We start from the raw sequence: 9,511 nt of genomic DNA, 5'->3' as shown, positions 1-9,511 counted from the left end.
TTTAATTGCCAAGTACAATAAATGTAGAAGCATTTGTTTTTCAAGTTGGTTGCCTTAATCCAAACATATTTTCTTTTTGTCATATTTCCAACAATGAAATAATTGAAAATGATGAGGAAAATGACTGCATTTTAGTTATTATGGAAAACAACACATTTTGTTCGCATAAAAGCATAGACTTCATTACAAAGTAAGTAGACAAATGTGTTATTTTGTCCATGTAGTTCATGTGTAATGAAATCTTACATTTTGCAAACTATAAACCGGAGTTTTTGTTCGCTGTAAATGCAACAGCATAAAACTTCTCGAGTATCCCAAGCCATGAACCTCTGACAGAAAAAAAGCATACCTGTGTTTTCTCTGCAGAAAGCTGGTGAGGTGAGCAGCGCCCGGCTTCACTGGAGAACAGGGAAACTCACATCAAATTTAATGGTCTATAATAGACTCTATATGGCTCATAGCCTATGGCCTATGGCTCCTAGAGTATGGCCTTCTGTGAGTGGCTCACTAAAATAGATCCCTCCATTCTGAGAGCCAGTATATAGCATCAAAACATTTACGTTGGGTCCTCCAACACCAGCTTCACCACTACGATCACAAACTCATGCTGCCAGTTACCAACAACCAAACAATCGTTCCTCCATAGACCTGATGTACATGAATATCGCATATAGATAACTTAATGTTATAAGGAGTCAGCATTTGTGATTAAACCTCCAAACGCACTAACTTTAATAGGCAAACAGCAAACTGCTCTGAATCACTGTGTTGGATTTATTTATTTTGTCTAAAAGTAATCAGTTTGTTTGATTAATTATGAATTATAAATTATACTATTCACACATTCAAAATTAAAATTTCTAAATGAACACCGAAATTGCTTGGGGGTGGTAGGTGTGTGTTATGGCTATCCTAGGGTAGCTTCAGCACACCCAAGCCCCTCCCTGGCGCCACCGATGGCCAAGAGCCCGGTGAAGCCTTTTTTCCACTGAATTAAGCCCTGGAACATCAGCTGCTCCACAGAGGTGTGCAGCAATGTGATTATAGTACACAATAGCATCATTACATAACAGTGTAGAAGCTAGAAACACATCTTTAAACAAAACTGAACAAAAACAAAAGAAAACCAAGAAGAAAAAGGTTTGTGGTTGTTTAATCTGGTTTTAAATATCAAATACATGCTAAAATCATGGTAGAACCCATTTCATTTTCATAATTATGAGTTTGCAGAAAACCTGTTTTTGATGGCTAACGTAGGCTAGTAGTAGTGTTAGTGTACTACTAGAGATGGACAGTAGCATCACATGTACCGGTATTTTAGCTGATAGCAGAGCGAAGACACCACACTTGAAACTAAAGTTCATAAAACAAATCAACATTACAAACATGCATGTTGCAAAAAAAAATGCAAAATCAACTTCGTCATGCAAATATACTGTACAACTTGATATTACATCTCTGACCTACAATGTAGTTCTTACATACAAGTCTACATTGAGATAGAAATGATGTTGGTACACTGTAGTCCAAAGAGTAGATTTATTTCTCCTTTGATAAACATCGACAAGTGCGTATGGTTGACGTGATCCTTTACAAAACCATTCCCCCCCCCCATCTCATTATGGAGACCTCTCCTTCAATTTGGACCATGAATCTGAAATACAAAACCAGAGGATGTAATTAACAAAACAACATTAAAACTTCATGTGGCACCAATAGATACAGAGACACAGACAATAGTTCAAGCACATCCCAAATACAAGTATCTCAGGTTCAGACTTAAAACTGAAGTTAATAGGTGAGAAACCCCCAGGCTGAATGGCAAACATAAGGCTTGCTGGGAGACAGATTCAGCAGGAGGATATTGTTTTGCTGATTTATATGCAGCTATGTTAACATCTGTGGACCTACCTTCCTATTGACCAGCGTTGAACATCTTCTTCCTGCCATCCATACCAGACATGGCCTCCACGTTCTTACGCCAGTCAGTCACCTCCTCTTTCTGTGGAGAGTAGAGGTAGATTGTGTCGGTCAGTGTTTATGATCTCTAAGCCAGTGGTTCTCAAACTTTGTCACGTCAAGGACCCCCTAAACTGACACAAATTAGACCACGAACCCCCAGTTGATAAGATTTTGTCCCAGGGTTTTTTGCTTTAGATGTTTTATTACAGAAAGTGTATGAAAACCATGACCAAAATAGTCATACATTCTGTCATTGTGCTGCTTATGGATGGGATTATAGTCACCATAAATTGTTTCCCTTTTTGCTGTGGGACCCCCTGGAACCCCCTCAAGGACCCCACTTTGAGAACCACTGCTCTAAGCATCAACATGGACTGAATCTGTCTTGGTTAGTAAAGAAGAAGAGTCAAACTAGAAGGTCCTCTCAAAGTCCTAATATCTGTTGGAGTTTCAATTTTTACTCTGGCTTTTTGCTTTATGTGTTTGTAGTGTTTTAGCTCAACTTGTTTTCCTTATTTGGATTATTTTATATTGTGTCTTATTTTACTTTTTAATTTGAGTTCTCTATATTGATAACCTGTCCATGTCCTACTGCGCTGGAAAGCACTTTAAATTGCCTTCATTGTAAGAAAAGTGTCCTATAAATGAAGTTTTGATTGATTTGATCGATTGACTCCATAACAAGTGGCAACCTCCGGTTCGGAAAAGATGAAGCGAATGCGGAAGTGCCTTAAACAGGCATATTTTCTAATGGCCTGCAGGGGGCGACTCCACTGGCTGGAAAAAGAAGTCTGATTGTGTGGAAGTCAATGGGGAAATGATCCTACCTCCCACTTCATTTATGACCTCAGGAAACCCTTTCATAATGAGTTTATGTCTCAATCGATCGGTGTGATTGACAGGTCGCCTGTCCAGTGATCGCGCAGCTTGGCGATCACGAACCAATAGCAGGCGGTGCTGCGGCTTTGTGGGAAACCCCATGGTCTCGCACTAGCTCCAAAAAACCAAGATGGCGACAGTCAAAATGCCAAACTCGAGGCTTCAGAATGGGAGTCCCCAAACCAATGGGTGACGTCTATGCTCCACTGACAACAAGGGACCAAGAACAACTATTTAAAGGAAAGGTCTATGTTGATCTAGTTTCTGATACATTGTGGTCTTTTGTCTCGGCCAACGGTTGTACCTTCTCGTCCTCCTTCTTCACTGTCTTCAGGTTAGCTTTGAAGTCGGTCTTTGACAAATTGCCGCTGTCGGCGAACCCGATGTCTTTGGCCTTCTTCACCCGCTTCAAGCTGTGCCTCTTTCCACCCCTCATGTCATTGACCTTCTGAGTCAGCGTCAGGATCTGTGCATCAGAACATCACAGATCTGTGCATCAGAACATCACAGATCTGTGCATCAGAACATCACAGATCTGTGCATCAGAACATCACAGATCTGTGCATCAGAACATCACAGATCTGTGCATCAGAACATCACAGATCTGTGCATCAGAACATCACAGATCTATGCATCAGAACATCACAGATCTATGCATCAGAACATCACAGATCTGTGCATCAGAACATCACAGATCTGTGCATCAGAACATCACAGATCTGTGCATCAAACATCACAGATCCACAGCAACCAATAAAAGACCATTTTGCAATAGAGCTCAACCGTCACGTGACATCGAGACGTCACCTCGGGCTCCGGAAGAGAATTTCACCATTCATTTTTCGCCATCACTTTTCAAAAAATCCTTATCTAAGGAGTTTTAAGCTTGGAGCAGACGTCTATGTACCTGCTGTTGAATCCCCAATCCTGTAGTGTACAGCCGCAGCTTTTTTCCCCCACCGTCTAGTCTTGCACGCCAGCCATACTAACATTTTGTGGGAGTTCCCACACAGACCGACTGTATCTATGATATCATACATGTGGCTGAACAGGAACATATACAATTGTTTAACAACTAGCTCGCCCGTGGTAAGTCTACCATGGGTCATTACGACATTATGGCTAATAATCTAAATCTCATTGCAGAATATGAATGGGGAATACTCTTCCGGAACCGAGGTGTTACGTGACTGTTGAGCTCTATACCGACAAAGGGCAATAAGCAGAAGTAATTCATAATCTCCTTCCTTGTTTCAGTTTGCTGTACCTCTTTGTCATTCTTGTCTATCTTAATTTCCAGATCATAACGTGCTTCATCTACATCATCAACCTTCCGATGTAGGTCTCTGCAAAGGTCCTGCAAAGCAAAAACAAATACCAATAAATAATCATGTTAAATAATATTAATAATAATCAAATCGTTACGATCTGTCGAGTCGGCACCTGCAGCTCCTGGATAGACAGACCGGCCAGCTTGGGCATAGGGAACTCGGACATATGGTTTTCTTTATCATGTTTCTTCTGCTTATTCTCAGTCTCCAGCATAGACGTTGCCTTCTTCAGCAGTTTGGTCTGAAACGTAGAAAATCCTCATTGAAGCCCTTGGTGGACTAAGTCTTGGATCATCAGAAATATGTCAAATCTTGATATGGTTTGCAGGTATAAGGCTTACCTTCAAAAGCAGTCGCCGTGTGGCTGAATATTTTGGCTTTTTCTGTAATAAAAATATAACACTTTATACATCATTCACTGGGCTATTCACACTTACCGTTAGTTTTTAACATCTTTTTAACCATGAAATTACACAACAGAGAGTATGTGATGTTTTAATTAATAATGAAATACTACAACCGTATTGTGTATTATGAGAGTATAAATTATTAAATAAAAAAATATAAAAATCACTGACCGGTCTTTATCAACAACACATGACAGAACAAGAAGACAAAAGGGATGAAAACATTAGTTGATTTAATATTATAAACCCCAAAAATCCCATATATAATAAATTAACTTTGGCTCGGCTTAAGTCAGTACTCACCCCTCAGACATGCCTGCAGCTTATAGTTCCTGCAGAGAGGAAATATCACACCTTTTTGAATCATTCTGAATTTTGAGAGATTGTCTCACAGTGATTTTTAACCCAAATCCCACTGGGTTTTAACCAGCTTAAATAATTATGAATCAAATCTCTCTCTTGGCAGTTTATGCTGCTGGGTAATCAATGTAATCAACGACTTTAATAGATTTGTTTTTGGCTTAATTATTCCCAAGGGTTCATTTTAGTATCCCTCCAGCACTGGATAATATATCTCCTATTTTATCAAAGGCCTAAGACAAGTGGAGATTGTTGCGCAGCTATATTTGTCCGCATGCTTTCCTATGTCCGAGCAGCTGTGGCCTCCATGACGCCAGAGAAAGCCTCGCAGCAGAAAGGTTTGGCAGCTATGAGAGGAACAACAAATAACCTGTGCAGACGAAGAATTAGATAAAGCGGTGGGTCTCAGTCCCACAGCACTGCTGTATCTTACCAGGAAGTGAATTACTTTTACCTTGAATGCCAGACATAACTCAGTCCCTCCCTGATTAGATGGCTAGAATCTATATTGTGAACCCCATAACGCACAACATACGACGACAATACAATGTAGCCTACGAAAGTAGAGTTCAGTGACAACAAAGTATGACTATTATGTTTATTTCTGAGCCACAAATATTTCTAGCAATGGCATTGGCTCGCTAGAATGTAAACGACAATTCAAAGTGCCATTTCAACGTGCAAATAATATCATTTGGATGGAGAGCTTGTGACATTTTGATGGAAAAGCTACCTCAGTTGTGAACTGATTACTATGGCAGAGCACAAATGTATCACAATTTGTTTTTTATGACCCACGATACCTTTTGTCACATTTTTGTATTGCAATATTGAATTTCGATATATCGTCCTATCCCTACTTCCCTGTCTCTCTTTCTTTCTCTATCGCTCCATCTTTGTTGCATTGTCTGTCTGTCTGTCTGTCTGTCTGTCTGTCTGTCTGTCTGTCTCTCTGTCTGTCTGTCTGTCTGTCCGTCTGTCTCTCTGTCTCTCTGTCTGTCTGTCTGTCTCTCTGTCTCTCTGTCTGTCTGTCTCTCTGTCTCTCTGTCTGTCTGTCTGTCCGTCTGTGTGTCTCTCTCACACATTACATTAGTTGATATATCTGATACAAGTGAACAAGAACAATGTAATGGCATAGGCCTAACAGATGAAGCTGTTAGATCAGAATAAAAGCAGGCAGCAGGCCCATGCTGCTGACACAGCACAGTAGTTAAACTAAGCCAGTGGGACAAGGTGCGAAAGTCAAGGTAAAGCTAACAAAGCAGCAGATGATTGTAGGAAGCTCGCAACCTCGCTCTTCACGTAGAAGGTTGCCAGGTTCATACGAGCGAGCCATCATCACCTTTCTCCCCCAGCTTTTTGGGGGGCCACCCCGATGGGTCAAGTTGTTACCAGGACGCGGGTGTAAGCCTCAAGTTACATTTCCTCACTTGGGGATCAAGAGATCAGACCGGGCGAGAGAGGGTGGCGTATGAGTCAAAGCCGGGCACGGCCCGCCGCGCCTGAGGAGTTGCCTTAAGACCATGACAAATGCAAATTGCATAGCAGGGATGCCCTCACAGAAATACCAGGCTGTGTCAGGGTCATCTTCACTAATCCCCGCATTCAAGCCAGGCTCCTCCTGCAGCAGACGCTCATTGCCACTGTCTCTGACTTGTCTTATCGCTCTACTGCACTTATTGCTTGTTGTGTCTCTTGTTGTTTTTGCACTCATATGCCCTGTTATATATTTGTGTTGTAAACGGAGTCCACAGCACAAGAATTTCACACGTGATACTTGTACTACGGAGTGACAATAAAAATCTTGAATCTTGAATCATGTAAACACACTTGGGGTATCTGGACTGACGTCTTCCACTCACGCCTTCAGACTTTTAAAATCACATCCTACTGTACATTTTCTCAGGTTAACGTCTATTCTAAATCCGATTGAACTGATTTTCTTGCGGTAAGTGGCTAATTCGGTATAGCCACGCGCCGCCTGGCATAATGATTATTGTATCCAACTTACCTTAAAGGAGAGGGCAACCAAACAGAGAGGGTAACGGCAGTGGTATAAGGGCGGGCAGGAAAAAGCACTTTAAATTATAAGTGAAAGATTTATGCATTATAAAGCCTCGTGTGAATGGCTCACTAAAATAGACCGGCTGCTACGCCTCTCTCCTCCTGACATCTGCTAACCACATTTCAACACTTTTTGATTTGTCCACCATCGCGTGACACATCTATTTCATGTGCCCGTGATGCCAAAACGAAACATCCCATTGTGTGTACCATTATACTCCATGACAGCAGAGTTCTTCCTATAACACTGCAGATACCCAGGACTCACAAGATGTTTGTCGGTATTTCTATTTCATTTCGTTACTTTGTGTCTTGGGGGTGTTATGAAGAGATGTTATGGAGCACTAGGCTATATGGCAAATAAGCTAACATCAGAGACCCACCTAAATTTAGCATGATAATGTACATTTAATAAGTTGCTGAGGGGAAAAAAGACTTAAAAGTGTTTTGGGGGAAATACTCTATATCTTGCGCCCCAGTGCAAGGGCAAGTGCTATCTTTGCTTCTGTTTTTTTTTTTTTTTTTTTACCTTTATTGATACAGCGGGAGTCTCACTGAGAGCAATGCTCTCTTTTTCAGGAGTGCCCTGTTCACATTCTCACACACACATTCACACCTGGAAGCTGACCAGTGCAACCACAGTCTGATCTGCTGGCCACTGACCAGCTCCACTGGAGCGGTTGGGGGTTAAGGGCCTTGCTCAAGGGCACCTCAGTGGTGGTAATGAGGGAGGGGACAAGCGCTGCCTTTTCACTTTCCCCACCCAGATTTATCTTGCCGCTCCCAGGGATTGAACCGACGACATTCCGGTCACAAGCTCGCTTCTCAAACCGTTGGGCCACAACTGCCCCGTTCGTTGCTAGTTTCTACCCACTCAAAATCTCGTTTTCTTTTCTTTTAATTACCGCGGGTCACTACATCAAAGAACTTATTTCAGCGACCCAATGGTCATTAAAATGTATTTTTTGCACTTGCACTTGCACTGGGCGTAGGATATGGCCCACTACTGTGTTTTCCACTGGACAAATTAGTGCAAGAATACAAATTGACCCTAGCCTTTCCAGTGTGTCACTGCCCTTCAGCACAGATAGTCCTCTTGGCTAAAACCTGAGCACGTCACAACACATTTCAATAGAGCTGTAACTGTAACTACGGTGTATTTTTACCTTCAGGATTTGGATCACGGCACACAGCCTGCACTGGAATGTGCTGCGACACAATAGCTCACACAGAGGAGGGATCAAACACAGCCTCCTGTGTTCTGGTCAGATTTCAGTGGCAGATGTCAGTATGTCTCTGTGTTATGTAAACTGACCGTAGGAGACAGTAACACCCAGAGGAATTAGCGCGTAGTAGCCATGGCTGCATTTTTCCTTCTTACAAGCTGTTGGAACTAAGCTGTGATAATCAAACAATGAATAGCTATGAAGGTTTGGTGCTCCTGGTCTCTCTGTTGCTTGATCCTCTGAGAACTCAATCTGAACTGTTCTCTTTGGGGGTATTGAGGGTAATACCTGGGCAGCGGTGGCCTAAAGGTTAGAGAAGCGAGCTTGTGACCGGAAGGTCGCCGGTTCAATCCCCCCGGGACCGGCAGGATAAATCTGGGTGGTGAAAGTGGAAAAAGTAGAGCTTGCCCCTCTCTCATTACCACCACTGAGGTGCCCTTGAGCAAGGCCCTTTAAACCCCACCAGCTCCCGTGGAGCTGCTCAGTGGCCAGCAGGTCAGACTGTGCTTGTACTGGTCAGCTTCCAGGTGTGAATGTGATCAGAGCACTCCATTGCTCTCAGGAATCTCCCCTGAATAAATAAAGGTAAAAAAAAAAGTAGCTAAATATGCTGTGCGTGACTCTAACTGAGGTTAGGCTGAAGGTAATGTACCTAAAGCAAGTTGTTCAAAAGTAATCCAAAAGTAACTGAAAGTAATCAGTTACATTACTTTTATATTGTTATACTTGGATTACGTTACTGATTAAAATTTTTAACAGGTAATTAGTAATTGTATCGGACATTTTCTAAGTAACCGTCCCAAGCCTGATTATGCAGTATTTTGCGCATACAACTGTGTCCACAACTGATTTAATGAGACACAAATAAGACAGAAGTGCTAATAAACAGTATTTACTACAACTTTTCACTACCGTTGAAGCACGGAGCTGCCATCTTGGATTTTGAGGTCGGGGGTGGTGAGGCTCCCCCAAGATTGGGGTAGGAAATCATGAGGTCAGGTGACGTCACAGGGGGGGCATTCCCGTCTTTGACCTGGGAGATTCTTCTGCGAGCGATAAGCATTCTGAATAAAGCTTCATGCACAATTCAAAAATGTCTGAGTTTGACACACAACTTTCTATAAACATCATAAAGGGTTAGCTAGACCTACTTATAAAATAACATTTTGTCTCAGACAGCATCTCAATATTAAGGTAATTTCCAAAAACAGAAGTGCAACTACAGTACTACTGTAACATGAACAGAACATTTGCTACCAGTAAATTTGGTCACTGCTGCCCT

General features: G+C 42.0%; 1 protein-coding gene across 1 annotated transcript; it reads right to left on the bottom strand.

The window, feature by feature from the left end:
• Positions 1-1,576: 1,576 nt before the first annotated feature.
• LOC310800395 (troponin I, slow skeletal muscle-like) lies at positions 1,577-9,292 on the bottom strand (the record flags this gene model as incomplete). The annotated part of the gene is made up of 8 exons (XM_083662995.1): positions 1,577-1,654; positions 1,912-2,002; positions 3,146-3,307; positions 4,109-4,198; positions 4,285-4,413; positions 4,514-4,555; positions 8,170-8,212; positions 9,126-9,292. The coding sequence occupies 7 exons, from the start codon at positions 9,290-9,292 to the stop codon at positions 1,916-1,918; spliced, it is 720 nt and encodes a 239-aa protein (XP_083519121.1). The 3' UTR covers positions 1,577-1,654; positions 1,912-1,915.
• Positions 9,293-9,511: the final 219 nt, after the last annotated feature.

Source organism: Poromitra crassiceps (genome assembly GCF_964638095.1).
Source record: "Poromitra crassiceps genome assembly, chromosome: 30".
Taxonomy (NCBI): domain Eukaryota; kingdom Metazoa; phylum Chordata; class Actinopteri; order Beryciformes; family Melamphaidae; genus Poromitra; species Poromitra crassiceps.
The sequence above is the reverse complement of the archived record's forward strand: the minus strand, read 5'-3'. Positions and strand labels throughout refer to the sequence as shown.